Here is a 21,997-nt window from a genome sequence, read left to right on the forward strand (position 1 = left end):
TCAGGAAGATCTGGGTTCAAATTCTACCTCTGGGGGACCGCTGGGTGTCACAGTAGATAGAGCGCTGGCACTGGGGTCAGGAGGACCTGAGTTCAAATCCGGCCTCAGTAGCTATGTGACCCTGGGCAAATCACTTAATCCGAACTGCCTCACCAAAAAACCAAAAAACAAAAAAACCAAAAAAACCAACCCAAACTAAATTCTAACTCTGATGTATCCTGACTATGTGATTCTGGGCAAATCATCTCATCTCTCAGCCAGCTCTCTAGGCACCTCTTTTTTTTTTTTTTTTTTAGGTAATCAGGGGTTAAGTGACTTGACTTGGGTCACACAGTTAGTAAGTGTTAAGTGTCTAAGGCATTATTTGAACTCAAGGTCCTCCTGACTCAGGACGAGGGCTCTCTCTACTATGCCACCTAGCCACCCCTAGACATTTCTTTTTGTTTGTTTTTTGTTTTTATTTTGTTTTTTGCGGGGCAATGAGGGTTAAGTGACTTGCCCAGGATCACACAGCTAGTAGGTGTCAAGTGTCTGAGGCCGGATCTGAACTCAGGTCCTCCTGAATCCAGGGCCAGTGCTTTATACACTTTGCCACCTAGCTGCCCCTCCCCATGGCATTTCTTTAAGACTATAAGTTGTTTACTTGGTAAACATAGTGGCCAAAGCCTGTAATTCCTGCTCCTAGGGAAAGCGGAGGCTGCTGGACCTCTTAATTTTGAGAGTTCTGGGCTGTTTTAGGTTTAAAGTCAATTGGGTATCTAAACTTTAGTCTGATACCCATAGAGTGGGTCTCTGGGAGCACTGGGAAGGAGGTAGAGAAGAACAGGTCAATAATGGAAAAGGTCAAAATTTCTGAGCCCATCTTACCTACACACACACACACATACATGCACTCTACACACATGTGTGCACAAGCACACATATGCATGTGTGTAGGGGTGGGGGAGGGGAGGGTTAGGGAAAGGCAGGGAGAAGGGAAAATAGCCTGAAATAGTCTTTCTATATCTATCTGTCTATCTATCATCTATCTATCTATCTATCTATCTATCTATCTATCTATCTATCTATCTATCTATCTATCTCTCTATCTATCTATCTCTCTATCTATCCATCTCTGTTTGTCTGTCTGTCTACGTAGAGACATATGGGGAGAGAGACAGAGACAAAGATTCATGAGGAGAGATAGACAGACAGATGGACAAAAACAGGGACACATGGTGAGAAACAGATACATGGGAAGAGACAGAGACACACGGGGGTGAGGGGGAGAAAGAAACAAAGAGAATGAGATTATAAGTTGCTGAGCAGGTGTTGCATTGCATCCGTAGAAGTTCCTGCTGAGGAGTTCCCTAAATCCAATTAAATCACAGGTCCTGCCCCCCCCCAAAAAAAAGAAAAGAAAAGAAAAAAAAAGAAAAACAAACATTATGTATCTCTAGGTATGTCCATTGCTCTTCAAGTCTGTCTCTCTAAGTGTATATTTTTATGTGTGTGTGTGTGTGTGTGTGTGTGTGTGTGTGTGTGTGTGAGAGAGAGAGAGAGAGAGAGAGAGAGAGAGAGAGAGAGAGAGAGAGAGAGAGAGCGCACAACACTGTCAGGGAATAGATGGTTGATTGATCCACCTCCCAAATGCCAGCAGATTCAGAACTGTTTGTCTTTGTAGATGGCTCTGTGATCTCATCACAGTGTGAGTATTCACTCTGCTAGGGCACATTACAACCCCTTTCTATCTCAAGATTATCTTCTAGGTCCCTTCACTCTTTCAGGAAGGATCTACCAAAAGGCCACAAGCCTTTCTTTGATTCTTTTTTTAAAAAAATAGTCAGCACTAGCAACATTCATTTACCTCTTTTGTTGGCATCCATAAATACAAGGTAGTTTGGGGAGGGGAGGCACTAGGAGCTGCACAGCCAGGAAGGCAGTGCTTAAGCTGAGTCTTGAGGAAAATGAGGCAGGAGCGTAGAGAGAGGGAGTATATTCCAGGAAGGAGGGACAGTTGTGCAAAGTCACAGAGTTGGAAGACAAACTGTTGTGTGTTAGGAAAAGTTTGGACCACAGGGTGTGGGAAGGGGAATAGAATCCCTGACGTCAAAGAACTTGCATCCTATTAGGAGTGGATATGTACACATATAAGTAAATACACTATGAATGCAACCTGATTTATTTCCAGGGGAGGGCACAGATTTAATATAAAGGGCAGTTTGTTAACAGAACAGGGAACAGCACAGTGGAAATAAATGGTGGGGTAAGGTGCTGGAGGGATGGGCGCTCACATGGATGGGTATGAGGGAACAGGAGTAGTGACCAGGGAAGGAAGCTTCAGCCTAAACAGTCTACAATTCCAAATTGCAGGGATTCTGAGTGGAATCCTAGGGTAGGAGATAATCACATCCTTCAGAGAGGCAGTGGTCATGTCGATTTAATTATCAGCCCCTAAGCAAGAGGTGAAAGGGGGGTGATAGCCCAGGTAGGGTTCAGCAGAGTCCTGGGGCCTGGCTGGCCATAGAGGAATGAGCATTTTTGTGATGCTAACCCTACACTCACCATCCAGGTCAGTTCTGCCCCAAGGTTCACACCAATATTGCATCAATTATCTCCCCCACAGTAGAAAAGACTAATGAGGGTCTTTGTTCTTCCTCAGTGAAAGTCATTTTTGCAGCCTATTCACACACAGATCTTTTTTGCCCATTGGATTGCTTATAATTTTGATCCCTTTGATGGGTTCCAGCAGATTCCAAAGTACGTGTCATGGACCAAATAATTTTGGGGAAAATATGGTTTAAGAGTCGGACATTGGAAGCCAGACCTCTGGAGTCTCCTCCTGATCACATTGATTATCATACTAGATTTTTAGCCCTTTGCTCCTTGGTGGAGGTAGGGGAGTGAAGTGGTGGGGTGGGGGCGAATAGAGAGAAGAAAAGACAGGAGGCATTCATCTGGGCAGCCTCTGAAACTCCTCTCTTCAACCTCCACCCACCTCTCAAGGGAACACAACCCCTAAGCCTTCCCATCTCCATTTATTCATTCATTCGAGAAAAATGTACTAATCATAGGCTATATACCAGGCACTGTGCTAGATACCAGGGATACAGAGATGAAAATGAAAGCTTCTGCCCTTAAATAGGAACAATGATGTAATAAAAGCTAGCCTTTATATGGTGCTTTTCAGATTAACCTCATTTGTCGCTTATACATTGCTCTCAGGGAACAGAAGATGAACATACCAGTCGATACAAAATATGTTCACAATAAATACAAACTCATTTTAGGTGGGCCACAAGATGCTGAGGGATAAGGAAAATCTGTGGCACATTCTCTGAACCCCTTTCCTCTGCCTGATTCCCACAGGGTGGAAGTTTGGGGCCATCCACGGGAGGCCTGGCCGATTCCCCATGGACCTGGTACAGCCCGTAGCTGCCCCTGACTTCCTCCAGCTACCCTCAGAGCTGGACATGGGGGGACCTCGGGACCAGTCAGGCAGAGCAGCTGCTGTGGCTGTAGCCGTGGCTTCTTCTACCGTGGCCCAGGAGTTTGGCAGGAAGACGGAGGTGATGATTCCTTCTCAAAGGATCTTGAAGACCCAGAAGGCCAGGGGTGGGGAGGTGGTCCTGTTAGCACATGGACATTGTCCAAGGGAAGAGAGGGCAAGTCCAGGCCCCTCAGCTGTTGGAAGAAAGAATCTGTCCCACTGCCCATTTTCATCCCTCATTCCTAGATTACAAGAATGTTAGATCTGGTCTATTTCAACATTTGTTCTACAAATGAGGAAACTGAGGCCCAGGGATGTTAAATTGCTTGTCCAAGGTCCCACACAGCTTGTTAGTGGCAGAGATGAGATTAAAGGTCTCTTAATTCCAAATCCAGTACTCTACGTTGGCTCTTGATTCACTCAGTTCCAGATAGTATCCCTTAGGACTATATTTTTGTCTAGAACTAGATATTTTCTATCCTTTAGATGTTTTCCCCCAGTTTCCACCCTTCCTTTGTCCCTGCAGGGGTCCAGGGAGTTTGGAGAGGAAACATCTCGGCAGGAAGTCTATGGGGCATCTCTATTTCCCAGTCATCAGTACACAATGCTGGAATTTGCTCAGAAGTATTTCCGGGATCCACAAAGACGATGCATGTGAGTTCTGATTCTGTGTGCACGATGGAAGAAAGAGAAAGATGAGATTGGGGAGATGTCAAAAGTCCAGAGGAGAAACCAATCTCTGGAGTTCTGAATGGGCTATGGGGCAGGTCAGGAAGGAGAAAGGCTTCCCCTTTGGGGGCTCTGGGGGAGCCCTGGTCGGGGAGGGCTTGAGGGTGACATTAGCTCCTCCCCAAGGTGAGCCGGACTTTGTGTAATGGCCACGCTTGGCCTGGGTAACCCAGTAAGAGCAGACCCAGTCCTCAACCTCAAAGACCTACCTGCCCATTGGATTGGTCAGTCAAGCAATATTGGATGAATCCCACAATATGCCCAGCCCTGGATGGGGAGGTAAGAAGAGGAGGAACATGGGGAAGTATAAAGCTAGTTCCTGCCTTCTAGAAACTTACAGCCTAATAAAGGGGGGAAGACTTATCTGCATGAAAAGATGAGTCATATTCCCCATAATTCTTGGAGGAGGGAAGTAGCATAAGCAAAGGCAGAAAGGTTGGAAAATCACCAGCTCTCCTGTTTCCTGTGTCAGGGATTCTTTCAGGCAGAAATCCAAGAAAGGAAGAGAATCCAGAGACATGAGCAACATGCTGAAATTTTCCAAGGTACTTCCTTGGCCAGGAGGTGGAGAGGGGAGGGAAGCCATCCGCCCAGGCTTAGACTGGTGGTCTACTCCCCGGGAGTCTCCTGAAACCCTTGAACGCGGTTCCTGGCTCCAGTTCCAAGTTACTGGTCATCATTCCCCACCCATCTCCACTTCACCTCTTCCCCTGCCCTTAGGGACCTGCTTAGGGAGTATCAGCAAAAGAGCAGCTCCCTCATTTCTTCTTCCACCTTCCCTCCCCCCATCTCCTGACCCATTCATTCAAGCAGCATTCAGTAGTCATCTACTGTATGCCAGGACAGGTACTCGGCAACGGGGACACAAAGATAGAAAGCAAACCAGTCTCTACCTTCAAAGAACGTAGTTCTTATTGGAGGTAAACACCATGCACACAGAGACGTAAGGTTTAAAAAATAAAACCAAAATATCACAGGGAATTGGGATGGGCTTCTTGTAGGAGTTGGCCCTTAAGCTGAGCTCTGAAGGAAGTCAGGGATTTTAGGAAGAACTTGTGAGGAAGCACATTCAAGACAGGGGAATCAGCCTAAGATGGAATGTCATATGTGGGGAATAGCAAGCGAGCCAATTTGGTTACAACCAGGAGAGTGATGTACAATATACCTGGAAAGGTAATGGTGGTGGTGATGATGATGATGGAAGAAGAAGGAGGACGAGGAAGAAGAAGAGGAAAAAGTAGAAGAGGAGGATGAGACAGAAAAAGAGGCAACAGCAGCATTAGTATAGTACTTTAAGGTTTACAAAGTGCTTTACAAATATCATCTCATTTTATCCTCAGAAGAACCCTGGGATATGAGTACTATTAACAGGTTTTGTTTTTGTTTTTGTTTTTTTGGTGAGGCAATGGGGGTTAAGTGACTTGCCCAGGGTCACACAGCTAGTAAGTGTCAAGTGTCAAGTGTCTGAGGCCAGATTTGAACTCAGGTCCTCCTGAATCCAGAGGCAGTGCTCTATCCACTGTGCCACCTAGCTGCCCCATGAGTACTATTATTACCCCCATTTTACAGAAGAGGAAACTGACAATAGAACCATATTGTGAAAGCCCTTAAAATCCAAACAGAGAATCAAGATACAACCACTAGAGCTTTGTGAGCAGAGTGACAAGGCCAGATCTGTGCTTTCAGAATATCAATTTGGCAGTCATGTGGAAGATAGATTGGAAAGGGAAGATTGAGCCAAAAAAATGTTTTCACATCTCCTCCTTCTGCCCACTCCTCTCCCTCTCCCCCTCCCCAGGAAGAGGCTAACATACCAGGCACAAGGATAGTGAAGAATATGTACATAGAGTCAGTCCCTGAACACTTGATTTTCTCACCCACCTTCTTTCTCCATCACTGGCTCTCTGCCTCTGCCACTTCCCAACCAAACAGGATGATGCCATCACCATGATATCTAACACAATGATGCCATCACTGTGATATCTGACATGATAATGTCATCACCATGATATCTGACACGATGATGTCATCACCATAGTATCTAACACAATGATATAATGAGTTGACGTCATGACTGTGGGCATGCCCATATCTTCACTTTCTGGAATGGAGTGGCCAAAGAGGTAAAAGCCTCCTTAACATCCCTTTTTCCATTTGACAATGTTCACATTTTCTTGTATCTCTAGCATTCTATAGTTTTAAGTTGCCCTCTCAAAAAGGAGGGGTAGAGAGTCCCTGGTGGGCTTAGGACTACCCGCTGGACCTCCAAAGTGACTCGGTGATGTAGGAATGAGCTTGTATCATAATATTTCTGTGAAATGCTGTCTCTGTGACCTTCAGGAGGCTAACCTCTGATAAAGATATTGGCCCCAAACTGGAGTCCTGTATGGGGATGCCCTGTGAGATAACACGGTCCTTCATGTCACGAGATGTCTTTGATCTATTGGAACACCTCCACTTCACAGTGTTCCTGACCCTCCTTATCAATGGTGTCACGTTCCTGGCTCTTTGACCCAGAAAACGCTGTGCTCCTCTGTGGTTTCTGGATTTTGTTGTCATCAGCCAACAGCCTCTGCTTCTAGATCATGGTGCTATGGAAAGAGTAATGGGTTTGGAGTCTAAAGATCTGGGTTCAAATCCTTGCTCTGACACTTACTGGCTGTGTGACCTTGGACAAATCACCTGACTTCTCCAGGTCTAAGTTTCCCCCTTTGTAAAAAGAAAGGGTGAGACTAGACTTCTGAGGACCCTTCAGCTCAAAGAGTTTTCTCCACCACCACCACCCGCTCCCCACTGATTTCACGCTCCTTCATTTTTCTCTCTTTCATATAGACACCAATCCAGGAATCCCTCATTGAATTCAGCAACAGCAGCCTGAACAAAATTGCCACAGAGATGTTCCTAGGTACTGGAGGAGGGTGGGAAAAGAAGCCTTCCAAGGCTCTTGGGGGGTAGTTTTCCTTGAAAGGACTTGGGAACACGTCCATCAAGAGTGCATTTTCCCCCTTTTCTCTGCCCCTACCCCCAGCATACAAGAGATGAGGCAGAAATAAGGGCTTTTCTTGGGGAAGGTCTGGGTGTGTGTCTCATTGGGTGTCCCTTTATGAAGCTGACCCACACTCAGGGCTCGGCATCTCTTTTGAGAGCTCCAGTAATGGGGTAGGTGGTCCGGTGGCAAAGTATTGCTGACCCCAATTAATTTCCGGGTTCCTATTCGCATCCCCAGGACTGAACTCCTATCCTGAGACTGAGCCTCCAACTCTTAGACTAAACCCCAAACCCTGGGACCGAATCCCCATTTCCAGGACCGAGCCCTCTTATTCCATCTCAGAAAATGAGATCATTTTTAGCAAATGAATGATACCAAGGACAAATAAGTCCATGCATACCTTCTTGCCCCCCTCCCCTTCCCACTCCTCCCACCCCCCAGCTCTTGGGCTGTTCTCCAGATATACTTTGAGTTACAGGCTATAACCTCTTTATTGTAGCATCCTTAATACTGCCCTGTCCAATATTCCATCAACAAACATGCATTAAGTACTTCACATGTGCCAGGCATTTGGGAGACCAAGACAGAAACAAAAGCGCTCCTGACCTCCAGAACCTTGTGTTCCAAAATGCTTTCTTCCTGCTCCTGGGCCTGGCTCATGCCTGCCCATCCAAGACAGCCCCAGTATCCCATTTGCCCAAAGACCTCTTCTTCCTATCCTGCCACTTGAGAAAAAAGTTTCCTCTTTGTGAGTCCCCAGTGGCAGAGAAAGGCTCAGAGTTCAGGAAGAAAGCTATTAAGGTAGATGAAGAGTGAAGCTAATTTGGGGTTTTGGGGTCGGGTGGGTATGTACCTCCTACAGCTGTGATGAAGTTCATGGGGGATTTCCCAATGAAGGCCCAGACCGAGCTGGATGTGCTCCGCTCCTTCTTAAAGGTTTGTTTCTCACTTCTCTGTGGCCTAATTTTTCCTATCTGTAAAGCAAAGGTGTTTCAGAAGTTGACCTCTCAGTCTCCTTCCAGCTGTGACATTCTATGGTTCAGAGCTGCCCTCTGAGACCAGGACTGGGGAAGTTCAGGGGGTACTAATGGGCAGGTCAATGACTCCAGGATCTGGGAGGATGAATAGGTTGTTGCTTCTAAAACTGTGGAAGGAGTGGATTGAGGGTGGGACAATCTCTCCAGATTAGGCTGGGAAAATCCAGGGCATTATCAGGAGTGGGATAGTCTCACCAGTGGAATCCAGGTACATACCCTGGAGGGACAGACACCAAACAATGTCCCAATGGTCCAATTATTGTTCCTCTCATTCCATTACAAAAATGCAAAACTCATGGGACCCCCCCCACCCCCACTCACTTCCCTGAAAGCCATTTCCCACATCCATGGACAGAATATCCAAGATGTAAAGGAGGCAGGATGTTGACAGGTTGGGGGTGGGGGTGGCTGGGTGTTGACCTGTGCTAGGCACAATGTTATGGGAGATACAAAAGATAAATAAGAAACCTTCACTGCTTGTGAAGAGTAATGGTAGCTGACATTTTTTTTTTTTAGTGAGGCAATTGGGGTTAAGTGACTTGCCCAGGGTCACACAGCTAGTAAGTGTTAAGTGTCTGAGGCCGGATTTGAACTCAGGTACTCCTGACTCCAGGGCCGGTGTTCTATCCACTGTGCCACCTAACTGCCCTGGTAGCTGACATTTTTAAAGTGCTTTGCATATATTATCTCCTTTGAGCCTCACAACAACATTGGTGTGATTATCCCCATTTTACAGATGAGGAAACTGAGACTCAAAGATGTTAAGTAACTTATATTAAGTGGATTGGGAGTGGAACTTGGACTTGGGTCTTTCTGACTCAATGTTGAATACTGCTTACTACACCATACTCCTTCTTAACTTCTGGGTCTAGCAGTGGGAAGAAGATATAAACAGATGAAAAGATAACTAGATACCAGTCAGTGTTTGTTTGTTTTTCTTTTTGTTGTTGTTTTTGTAGGTCAATGAGTGTTAAGTGACTTGCCCAGGGTCACACAGCTAGTAAACATCAAGTATCTGAGGCTGGATTTGAACTCAGGTCCTCCTGAATCCATGGCCAGTGCTTTGTCCACTGCGCTACCTAGCTTCCCCGACCAGTCAGTGTTTGTTAAGTAAATGTCCTTGCCAGTGTCATAGGACTCCAAAAGGAGGAAGAGATCAGTGTGGGCTCCTGTGGCTGGGGAAGAAACAGCAGAAGGTTTGGGTTTCTCTAGTGCAATGTGCCTGGGGTAGAATCAAGGACAGAGATAAAGGGAAACTTAAGGGTAGAAGGAGAATGAGATACCCTGACTTTTCCACCTGGAGCTACCCCCAAAAGACATTGGGCAGATGCTGTGATGACCTTTGGGAGACTTTCACTCCAACCCTGGGGAATCATGAATGGGTACTAACCAATACTATTTCTTACTTTCTTTCCATCCTGGAGTTTGAGTTGTGCTCACTGGAGGGGTAGACAGAATCAGGGGTGGGGAAAGGCCCTAAGCTAGTTCTGTGTCTTCAGGGGAATCAGTGGGAGACTATGTGGTTGGCTCCCCCTGCCCTTCCCAGTCTCCATCTTGGGCCCAGGGCAGTGGCTTTGGAGTGAGAATAGGCTCAAGGTCAGTATGCACTCGAGGACCAAGCTAGGCCTAGATGAGTCAAGCCAAGACCATGTAGCTGTAGAGTCCTCTTGGTCCCCAACTTCCTGAAGTCCTTCTAGGTAATTAGGAGCTGAGCTGAGAAAATAGTGCAGATCTTATTATAGGAATGCCTAGAATGGGGCAGCTAGATGGTGCAGTGGTTAAAGCACCGGCCCTGGATTCAGGAGTACCTGAGTTCAAATCCGGCCTCAGACACTTGACACTTACTAGCTGTGTGACTGTGGGCAAGTCACTTAACCCCCATTGCCTAAAAATAAATAAAATAAAGGAATGCCTAGAATGTTTGTGTATGACTGGGGCACTAAGGCTAAGTGACTTTAGAGTCTGAGACAGGATTTCAACTCAGGTTCCAGTAGATAGGGAAAAATTGGAGATTAGAGAGAGAAAGGAGATAATAATAGGGACAATCTGCTGGAGAAGAGAGGAGGCTGAGAATCAAGGGGACATGGAGAGGAGATTAGAGCACCCACAGGTGCTTCACTGATTTTAGATATTATACCATAACATATAGGTCATAGAGGCACCTAGGTGGCCCCCTGGGCATGGAGTCAGGAAGCTGTTGTTGTTTCAGTCATTTCAGTTGCATCAAACTCTTTGTGACCCCATTTTGGGATTTTCTTGGCTAGGATACTGGAGTGGGGAGCAGCTAGGTGGTGTAGTAGATAAAGCAGTGGCCCTGGAATCAGGAGTACCTGAGTTCAAATACGGCCTCAGACATTTAACACTTACTAGCTGTGTGACCCTGGGCAAGTCACTTAACCCCAATTGCCTCACTAAAAAAATAAATAAATAAATAAAACAAGTAATGAGAGAGAATGATTATTTAAAAAAAAAAGATACTGGAGTAGTTTTTGCCATTTTCTTTTCCAGCTCATTTTACAGATGAGGAAACTGAGACAAACAAGATTAAGTATCTGAACTCATGAAGATAAGTCTTCCTTACTCCAGGCCCAGCACTCCATCCATTGCACCACCTAGTTGCCCTGGGTTCAAATCTGGCCTTGGATATTTACTAGCTGTATGACCCTGGACAAATCACTTAATTGATGCTTGCCTCAGTTTCCTCATCTGTAAAATGGAGATAATAATAGGACCTACCTCCCAGGGTTGTTGTGAGGATCCAATGAGATAATAATTAAAAAGTGCTTAGCACAGTGCCTTACACATAGTAGGTAGTTATAATATTATTAGAAGCACCAGAAGTATGAGAACACACTAAGCATTTTTATAACATGACCCAAGGCTGTTTTTATATCTCAGTTCCTAATTACCTAAAAGGACTTCAGGAAGTTGGCCAAAAAAATTAAACAATCTCTGCTTTCAAGGGGTTGACATTCCATTGGAACAGGTACGTATATAAGTATACACACTCATGTACATATGCACACAGTGTTCCAAAAGTCTTAGTGTAGTTTTAAGCCATTAAAACTCAAAGTGCAGGGCAGCTAGGCAGCACAGTAGATAAAGCACCAGCCCTGGATTCAGGAGGGCCTGAGTTCAGATCTGGCCTCAGACACTTGACACTTACTAGCTGTGTGACCCTGGGCAAGTCACTTAACCCTCATTGCCCCACAAAAATAAAACAAAACGACAACAAAAACCACTCAAAGTGCTTTAGTTGAAGGAAGTATTCTATGAAGCAGAGAAGCAAGGGCATTCTAGGCAAATATGGAGACAGGAGATGGAGTTCTGAGTAACAGAGAGAAGGTCTGTTTACCTGGACTATGGTATGTGGAAAGGGGAGTAATGTATAATAAGGCTGGGTTGGAGCCAGGTCATGAAGAGCTTTATAAATCAAAAGAAAAGTATGTATTTTATCCCAGGAGTCATAGAGAGTTTATTGAGCAGGGGAGTGATCTGGTCAGATTTATGCTTTAGAAAAGTCACATTGGCATCTGTGGGAGGATGGGTTAGAGAGACTTGAAGCAGGGAGGCCAATTAGGAGGTCTTTGGAATAGCTGGGGAAAAGGTGATGAGGGCCAGAACTAAGGTGGTATCTCTGGGAGTTACGAAAGCAATGTTAAGAGTGTTAGGAGTTGGGGGCAGCTAGGTGGCGCAGTGGATAAAGCACCAGCTCTGAATTCAGGAGGACCTGAGTTCAAATCCAGGTTCAGACACTTGACACACTTACTAGCTGTGTGACCCTGGGCAAGTCACTTAACCCACATTGCCCTTCAAAAAAACAAAAACAAAAACAAACAAACAAAAAAGAGTGTTAGGAGTTATGAAAGCAATATATTGCTTAAGGTTTGGGTTTGTAACCCAGAGATCCAGTGCGGGGTTTGTGTGGTATTATATTTGAGGTTAGAGGTCCTGAGTTTGAATCTCACCCTGCCACTTAATTCTGTGTATAACCTGAACAAATCATTTTGAATCCTGGAATTTTGGTTTCTTCACTGGTAAAATGACGGGGTTGGATTTGGTGGTCTCTCATGTCTCCTCCATCTCTAAACTTATTGTCCTTTTTGCAGCTCTGCAGGGACCATGAAGTACTTCGAGATGAAGCCTACTGCCAGGTCATCAAGCAGATCACAGACAACACCAGCTCCAAACCGTGAGTGAGGCCCCTGGCCCACCCTGGAGCACAGAAATCTTCCAGCTTCCCTCTGCTCCTTTCCTCCAGACTTGTAGAACCGCAGAGGATGGTAAAGTCTCAGGTTCCTCCCATTTGGAGAGCCATCCCAGCCTCCAGGCTGGCTCACTCCAAAGTTGGGCATGAGGGAAGAAATAGGGCGCACTCTGGGTTCTGAGGCCCTTGTCCAGGATAACCAGCAACTACACCTTTAAATAGAGTACATGATGTCAGCTGCCCCACAGGCTTCTGGACAAATCCCCTAAATGTATCAGGTGGCAGTCTGATGATGCTATGATCCTGATGTTCCAGCCTCACTCCCATCCTCAGACCTTCCCCCTTTCCTCTTTGCTTCTCTCCCCTCCTGGTCTACCCACCTCCCTCTTCCCTTGTTCCTCACCTACTCTCCATTCTTTATCTCCCCCCCCCTTCCTCTCCCCTCTTTCCTCCCTCTAATCCCCTTCACTCTCTCAGGTTTTCACTCCACCCTTCCCAAGAGCTTTAGAATCTCTTAGATTCCAAATTCCCATGTCCAACCATCATGCCCGGGAGGAAAATACCTCAGATGGAGGGGCTGGGCGAGCTTTGATAATTCCAAGGCACACCTATTGAATCTGGGGCAGCAGCCTGGCCTAATGATAGCATCCTCCTGTGTACCTCAACAGGGACAGCTGCCAAAGAGGCTGGAGGCTGCTGCACATCCTGGCCGCCTACCACAAGTGCTCAGATGTCCTGAAGCCATACCTCTTCCGATTCTTTCAGGATGTATGCAGAAGTCCCGGCTTGCACTTCCAGGGTGAGTGCTCCTGAGAGGAGAGGCTGATGGTGGGGGCAGCAAACTGTCCTCGCCAGGGTTCAGGAAGCATTTGTCACCTCATGGAAACTGTGATTGGCCATGAAAACCATAACTAAGGAACCCCATCTTTTCCCCCGGGGCCCTATAGTTTAGAAGGTGTTGAAAGCATTTTACATTCCTTTAGCAGCTTAGAAGCAGCTGAATTTGGCACCTAGTTAGCAAGAATAATCAGTTAAAATAGGAAGCTATCAGATGGGCTACTTCCTTCTCTCCACCCCATCTCCCTCTCCACCCTAAACTATAGCCCAAGTATTCACCTCTCTAGTTGGCCTAGTCCTGTTTCCTCTCCTGACTGTTCTCCAAGACTTGGACACTTCAGGTGACCAGGAGTTGGGTTCCATGCCCTGGAGGCTCTCTACCCTTCAATTGAATTTGTCTTTAAAAGTTTATTTAAGGGGCAGCTAGATGGTGCAGTGGATAGAGCACTGGCCCTGGATTCAGGAGTACCTGAGTTCAAATCCGGCCTCAGACACTTAACACATACTAGCTGTGTGACCCTGGGCAAGTCACTTAACCCCAATTGCCTCACTAAAAAAAAACAAAACAAAAACAAAACAAAAGTTTATTTAAGGGTGAGTTCTATGCTGCTGCCAAAGTTGCTAGTTAAGAGTTTACTGCTAATTAGGCACAATTAGCTTTGGGGCGGGGATGGAGGAGCTAGGGACACAACCACCAAATTTCCACAATTCTATTTTGAGTGCCTACTATGCCCAGGGAGGGGGAAGTGGGGAGAAGCAAAAGCAAAATATATGTAAACACACACACACACACACACACATACACACACACACCCTCCTTGCCCTCAGTAAGTCTAACTGGGGATACAACACCACAGATATGAAAAAATACATAACAGTATCAGGTAATACTTGGTAAATGACCATTGATGAGTGTGTTATGGGGGAAATTATGGGGGTTTGGGGTAGGGGTTCTTAGGAATTCTGTAAAGAATTACACCCTCTTGCACACAAATCCAATTAGAATAGTTTATTTAGGTGCTAGGGAAAAGAAACCAAGAGAGAAGTCCTTGGACTTCTCATGGGGAGAAGGCATGGCACAGAGGCATAGCTCTCTGAGATACCTATCTCCTTGAGCAGGAGACGGGCAGATGCTTTTATAGAGGACCATGGTGTTCCCATGAGGTGATCATCTGACTATGGAAAGTTCCCTTGTTGGGGGAGGACCATTCCCCACTGGTGGTGGCTGGGGGAAGTTGGGTGAGGGGGGGGCTCTGGATCTCTCAAGCCATCTCTGTCCTCCTCATGCCACAAAGGCAGCAGCCACACCTAATCTTATCTCCCAGAGGGGTGGGGGAGACTGGAATGAAGGATGGTGGTCCTGGAGCTAACCCAGTTCCACTTATCTCTTTAGTTGTATTTGTCCTTTGGTTTAGTTTCTCAAGGAGAATATTCTTTGATTTACCCCCAGAAAACTTCTGAGGTACCCAGGGGCCATAACAAGTGTATATGCCATAGGTGTTCATGGGAGGGAAAGAAGAGAGATCAGTGTGACTGATAGCAATTATGAATGACTTCAAGAATGAGGTAGGCAGGGGCAGCTAGGTGGCACAGTGGATAAAACACTGGCCCTGGATTCAGGAGGACCTGAGTTCAAATCCGGACTCTGACACTTGACACCTACTAGCTGTGTGACCCTGGGCAAGTGACTTAACCCCGATTGCCTCACAAAAAAAAAACCAAAAACAAGAATGAGGTATGCCTTGAAGGTTGAATTGGATTTCAGTCTGAAAAGTCTTCATTTGACTCTACCATCCCCTTAAGCTACCATCCTATATCTCTCTTCCTTTTCACAGTCCAGCTTCCAGAAAGACCATCTGCATACTCATTGCTTCTACTTTCTCACTTCCTAATCCATAACCTCAAGTTATCTGACTTCTGTCTACCTACTTGTTGAAAACTACCCTCTCCAAAGTTACTAATTGTGAGGGAAAATCAATCCTCTTCTCATTAATTCTCAGGAACTCAGCAGCGATGTGACAAAGGCTCTTTTATTTCCTTCTCATGAGGAGGCACCCTAGTGTGCAGCTAGTGGGTGCAAAGAAAGGGGGCTTGCAGGCCCTGTTTTATATTCTAGTCCCTAATGCAAATGGACCCTCCCCTTCTTCATCATTGGTCCAATTACTCAAGGGTTACACTCTACACACAAAAACTAGCTAATCAGAACACAGTATTCTCATCCCTCTTCCTTTTATGGGCATAACTCAGCAGTGGACCTTATTCTTCCTTATATGGACACAACTCCAGAGTGGACCTTATTGAGAACAGGACTCCTTGAACCATGTGATTTTGTTAGCCTGAGGGGGAGGAGGGGATCGGAGACCTTTGTACTACAAACAGGTCAGGAGGAGTATGATTGACTATTATATCCTCATTGAGAGGAGACAACTACCCATTTTCTCACACCAATGATCCAATGATTTCTTTCTCACCCTTTATCCTTGGTTACTCTGCAACATTTGACAATATTGACCACTCTCTCCTTTTATTTGTTTTGTTTTCAAGGCAATGGGGGTTAAGTGACTTGCCCAGGGTCACACAGCTAGTAAGTGTCAAGTGTCTGAGGCTGGATTTGAGCTCAGGTACTCCTGAATCCAGGGCTGGTGCTTTATCCACTGCACCACCTAGCTGCCCCTACTCTCTCCATTTAGACCAGAAATTTTTAGATTATTTTGTGTTTTGGACTACCAAAGCAGGATGGTGAAACCTATGGGCCCTTTCTCAGAATAATGTTTTTTAAGTAATTAAAGTAAATTCCAAATTCCAGTTATAAGCTAGTGAAAATAAAGATAGATTTTTTTCCATTCAATTTTACTGACCCCCCCCCCATTTTACTTTTTTTTCTTTGTATTCCCAATGCCTAGCATGGTACCTGGGATGTAGCAGGCACTCAATAAATGCTTGTTAATAAGTGAAAAAAAAACACCTCAAGAGTAAATGAGCAGGAAAAATCAAAAGGCAGAGATGCATACTTGGGTCATACTCAGCCAAAAGAACAGAAAGGCCAGGAAAACAAGCCTAGAAAAGTAGGGTAGAGGGGGCAGTTAGGTGCTGCAGTGGATAAAGCACTGGCCCTAGATTCAGGAGAACCTGAGTTCAAATTTGGCCTCAGACACTTGACACTTACTAGCTGTGTGACCCTAGGCAAGTCACTTAACCCTCATTACCCTGCAAAACAAAACAAAACAAAGAAAAACAAAAGAGTACAAATAGAAACAGCTGATGTGAAAGAAAAAAAGAAAAAGAAAAAAAGTAGGGTTGAGCCAGCCTGAGAAGCTCTTGGAGGTTTGGATTCTATTCAGTGAACAATACAAAGATACCAAGTCAAAATTAAGCTGTAGAAGAGCTACAACTTGGAAAATTTGTGAACCTGCCCCAGAAGAAAAAGGAAAAAAAAGAAATTCTCAGGATCCTTCCAATCAATGGAGTTCTTCCTAGAGCCCAGCCCTGAACCACTGCCTCCCTCCCTAATTCCCAGAGATGCTATCTAGGGTCTGAACAAAGAGGCTGATCATTGACCTCTTCTTTATCACTGAAGGAAACCCTCAGAAGCCCTCCCTTCCCCCACAGAGGGAAAGTGAGGAAGGGGCCTTCTTTGGGGGCGAGGGGAGGGAGACTTAGAGTCATTATCTTTCCTTCAGCATCTCTTTGCAAAATTATGATACCTAAATTTGTCCTTGAGGGCTCTCATTTCTCCCTTCTTATTCTTTTCTTTTTTTTCAGAGCCTCTCCCCACCTTCAGACCCATCTAGTCCACTTGGTTTTTTTAGGGATTCCTTCTGAGAGAGAAATGTGTCTGATAGTCTCATTCCCAGGGACATGTTGGAGACTGAATGGGCTTCCCTCCCAGGGCTTTGTATTGTAAAGGAAGAATGAGAAGAGGGCAAGACTTTAACCTTGAAAGATGAATGGCACCTGGTAGGGGAGATACCTCAGGGAAGGGGGAGGTGCTTTCCTATGCCTTTCAGTTCCTCTCAATTCTCAGCTCTCTTGTTGACAATTTATTGTGGTTATGTTTAAGGCAGTCTTTTGGGTCAGGCTCAATTCCAGTCATTCGACAAACATATATTACATATATGAACATCCCTGTTGCATGAAAGAGGGCTGAATTTAGATTCAAAAAAGACCTGGGATGAAATCCTACCCAACTGGTCCCTCTGTGACCTTAGGTAAATTATTTAACCCCTCTAAACCTTAGTTTTGCTCCTCTATAAAATGAAGAGGTTGGATAACTTGACATCTAAGGTCCCTCCCAACCCTAATGATATGATCCTGTGATATGCTAGGCTAGAGAAAATGTCAGTTTTGTGATCTTGTTTCCCTCTGCTTGGAGGGGAGGTAGGAGTCTGGTCTGGATATAATTGACATGGGCAATTCCTCTTATGGAAACTCCCTCTATTGACATATTTGAAACTCCTTACAGTCTTAGAAAGTTTCCTAAAGCCCCGAGAAACTAAATCATTTATCCATGGTCAGAAGGTGTGTATAAGAGGTGGGTCTTTCCTGATTCTAGTGTCAACCTCTAACTATTATGCCAAAGAAAATATCATTTGGTCCAGTTCAAAGTGAATCTCTAGAGGCTTTTTTCTGTTTTAATTTTGATTCTGAGGGGCAGCTAGGTGGTGCAGTGAATAGAGCATCAGCCCTGGATTCAGAAGGACCTGAGTTTAAATTTGACCTCAGACACTTAACACTTACTAGCTGTGTGACCCTGGGCAAGTCACTTAACCCCAATTGCCTCACCAAAAATTTTTCTAAAATAATAATTTTGATTCTGTTTTTAAAAATCCATTTGATTATATTTGAAGGAGGTTAGCTTGCTTTATTGGAAAGAACATGGGGTTCAGAGGAGACCCAGGTTCTTGTCATACCTGTTCCCTGGTCTGGGATCTGTCCTTGGTCCTGACTCATCTGTGGACTATGCAAGTCTTCCCCATTTTGGGTCTTTTGTTTCTTGAGAGTTAGACTAGGGCAGAGTTTCTTAACCCACCTCCACCCCCTCCCCTCTGTCTACTAAAACTATGGAACCCTTCTTAGAATAATGTTTTTAAATGCTTAAAATAGATTACAAAAGAATCCGATTCTAACAAACTACCATTATCAAAATATTTTAAAACAGGCTTATAGACCCCATGTTAAGAAGTCATGTAGGGGCAGCTAGGTGGCGCAGTGGATAGAGCACCGGCCCTAGACTCAGTAGGACCTGAGTTCAAATCCGGCCTCAGACACTTAACACTTACTAGCTGTGTGACCCTGGGCAAGTCACTTAACCCCAATTGCCTCACTAAAAAAAAAAAAAAAAAAAAAAAGAAGTCATGTAGTCCAACCTCTTCATTTTATAGCCTAGTCACTGGATGATCTCCAAAGTCCCTTCTGGTTCTTGCATTACATTGTTATTGGGGACTTGAAAAGGGGGTAAAAATTGTTCTGCTTTTAGGGTCATAGTTCAATTACACAAGCAACATAAGATAGTAGAGGGAGCTAGCCTCAAGGCAGGAAGACATAGGTTATAGCCCACACCCACATTTGACACATACTAGCTGTGTAACCCTGGGCAAATCACCTAATCTCTCAGTGCTCTGAGCAAGTCACTTAACTTCTCAATGCTCTAAGACTATAAGTTGCCAAGACAGTGTCAACCTGTGTCACTTTTTGTCCAGTAGAATCACGGGTCTAAGCTCTCTCTATCCCTAGTTAAGTTGAGGTCTAGCACCTCCTGCTTTCTACTCTCTAGGTTTCTATCTCCAGCTCCTTAGTAAGGTTTAGTGAAAGGATGGATGGTGGTAAAAGGAAGCAAGGCTAAGGATCCCTGAGAAGTCTCTTGCCATAGCCAGAAGGGGAATGGAAGGGGAGATGGATTTTGAGAAGAGAGAACTCCTTCTTTTGACTACTCTTTCCAAGTAATGGGGAAGGAAAGTAAGAAGACTGATGTAGTGACAAACTAATTAGTCCCAAGGGAGGTAGAGGAGTTTACTCTCAGAAAAGAGAACAGGGGCAGCTAGGTGGCACAGTGGATAGAGCACTGGCCCTGGATTCAGGAGGACCTGAGTTCAAATTTGGCCTCAGACACTTGATACTTACTAGCTGTATGACCCTGGGCAATTCACTTAACCCTCATTGCCCTGCCAAAAAAAAAAAAAAAGAAAGAAAGAAAAGAAAAGAAAAGAGGACATCCCTATGCAAAAGTGCAGGGACAGGAGAGAGAGTAAAAAGGTTTCTTTGATTAGTTGTATCATACGTGAAGGGGGAAAATGTAGAATAAGGCTGGAAAGATAGATTGGAGCCAGATTGTAAAGGGCCTTAAGTGCCAAATAGAGAACTAAAGATAATAGGGAGCCCCCAGGTAGTTGACATGGTCAGACTTGTGCTTTAGGAAAATCCACTTGGCAGCTCTGTGGAGGTGGTTATTATCATCATCATTACTATTATCATTATCAATATTATTATTATCAATTTATTATAATAATCAAATTATTATCAGTATTGTTGTTATTATTATTATGAGGTTATTCCTTCAGAAGGGGGTGGGTCAGGGGTGGGTGTAACTCTAGTATTTTTTATGAGAGCTTCCCCCCCCCCCCCCCCCCCCCCCCCCCCCCCCCCCCCCGCCAGGGAGAAGGAAAACTCCCTGGAGTTGGAGACAGCAATGGGGGAAGAGATAAGGTGGAGAGGCTTCCAAGGGGGTTAAATAAGACAGGTTTGATGGAGATTCTACTCCAGTGGTTCTCAAACTTGTTATTCAAGGTACAGTATTATCCTTTGCTGAGGACACACTTGAGCATGTGCACAGGATTACAAATGTTCCATGGAACTGACAGCATAGCTATGCCCTTTGAGAACCTAGGCAGAGGAAGTCAAGGAAGATAATATCAGCTCCGTGAGGACAGGAACTGTTTGGGCTTTTATCTTTGTGTCATCAGTGCCTGACACACTGTGGGTGCTTAATAAATGCTTGTTGAATTGAGAAAGGAAATTTGTGGGTGGAGAGGGGAGTGGTAAATAAACCACTAAACATGGCACAATGTTGACAGGGATTGCAAAGGCCTGTGAGCAGAACCTTCAGAAAACCTTCCAGTTTGGTGGTCGAAGTGAACTTCCCAGCAATATGGAGTTGAGGGCCATATTGGTAAGCTGGGAAGTGCGGAGGGAGGGAGAGATGGGAGTAATGTAGGTGGGAGCTCCTCCTCCAGCCTAGCCCAGACACACCCCCTAGATTGGTCTCTGGGTTTCATCAGACAGCAGAGGTGCCACCCACACCTGATCTAGGGAAGCTTATAACTTGGCTGATCACACCAATCACCCAGTCTATACCAAGTACCTATTGTGAACCCAGACTTACATAGGCACATAAAACTTCAAAACCTAGTCCTTGCCCTCAAGGGGCTTGCAGTCTAATTGGAAAGACTCCTGTATATGAAATAATTGGGAAGGGGGCAGCTAGGTGGTACGGTGGATAAAGCATTGGCCCTGGATTCAGGAGGACCTGAGTTCAAATCCAGCCTCAGACACTTGACACTTACTAGCTGTGTTACCCTGCGTGACCCTGTGTGACCTTAACCCTCATTGCCCCACCAAAAAAAAAAGAAAGAAAAGAAATAATTGGGGAGCAACTTGGGACAGTATATGGTCAAGTGCCAAGATGAGCAAGACCAGTACCAAGTACTATAAGAGTCCAGAAGAAAATTATTATGTGTTCAAAGTGATCAGAGAGATCCTTCCCAAAGAGGTGGTTTGGAAAAGAATATGGTCCTTGAATGGGACACTGGGATAAGTCAGCTCATCCAGGTACTCCTACTTGGACATGTATAGGTCACCCCCACGACTCCCAGTACCCTCAGTAGAAAGAGATCCCTAGAAAGGAAGAAGAAACTGGATTCACAGAATCACGGGATCTTAGAGTTGGATGGGGCCTCAGAAACCTTCTAGTCCAACCTGTAAGGAATCCCCACTACGACATATCCAATAATAGTGTCTTATAGAGCTCCTATGAGAGAGAACCCACCCCCTCCCAAGGTTCTACTTTGGGATAGCTCTAATTGGATGGTTGTAAAAGGAAGTCTTCCCTAACATCAGGTGACATTTGCTTTCTTATATCAGTCATTTAAAAAAATTCTTTTGCAGGGCAATGAGGGTTAAGTGACTTGCCCAGGGTCACACAGCTAGTAAGTGTCAAGTGTCTGAGGTCAAATTTGAACTCAGGTCCTCCTGAATCCAGGGCCAGTGCTTTATCCACTGTGCCACCTAGCTGCCCCTTCCCTAACATCAGAATGAGATTTCCCTCTCTGCAATCTCTATCTACTTCTGCCCTTTCAAGATCCTGAGGGATCTACCTCCTTTGAATCTTTGCCCCGCCCCAACACACACACACACACACACACACACACACACACACTCTCATTCCCTCCTCACCCACAGGCTGGCCGCAGTTCCAAGAGGCAACTGTTTCTCCTTCCTGGAGGGATTGAACGCCACCTGAAGATCAAGACCTGCACGGTAAAGCGAGAACCAGGCCCCAGACCCATCTGATATTGATAGAGACACAGCCCTTTGCTCCTCCAGGTCAGACACACTGATGAGGGTTTCCTGGATGACCCCAGAGCCACCTGATTCTTTGAAGGGAGAGACTGAGGGTATAGGACAGGAGGCAACATGTATTCCAGGCTTATGACTCTTTACCTCCTCTACGATCC

The 21,997-nt window shown here is 45.3% G+C and overlaps 1 protein-coding gene across 1 annotated transcript in view; it reads left to right on the forward strand.

The window, feature by feature from the left end:
* MYO15A (myosin XVA) overlaps window positions 1–21,997 on the forward strand; it is a 143,790-nt gene that overhangs the window by 101,321 nt on the left and 20,472 nt on the right. The window contains 9 exon segments of the mRNA XM_043997758.1: window positions 3,349–3,548; window positions 3,996–4,123; window positions 4,671–4,743; window positions 7,031–7,103; window positions 8,050–8,123; window positions 12,334–12,416; window positions 13,100–13,230; window positions 20,339–20,433; window positions 21,723–21,800. Of these exon segments, the coding sequence (XP_043853693.1) occupies window positions 3,349–3,548; window positions 3,996–4,123; window positions 4,671–4,743; window positions 7,031–7,103; window positions 8,050–8,123; window positions 12,334–12,416; window positions 13,100–13,230; window positions 20,339–20,433; window positions 21,723–21,800 (935 nt within the window).

Source organism: Dromiciops gliroides, chromosome 1 (assembly GCF_019393635.1).
Source record: "Dromiciops gliroides isolate mDroGli1 chromosome 1, mDroGli1.pri, whole genome shotgun sequence".
Classification (NCBI taxonomy): domain Eukaryota; kingdom Metazoa; phylum Chordata; class Mammalia; order Microbiotheria; family Microbiotheriidae; genus Dromiciops; species Dromiciops gliroides.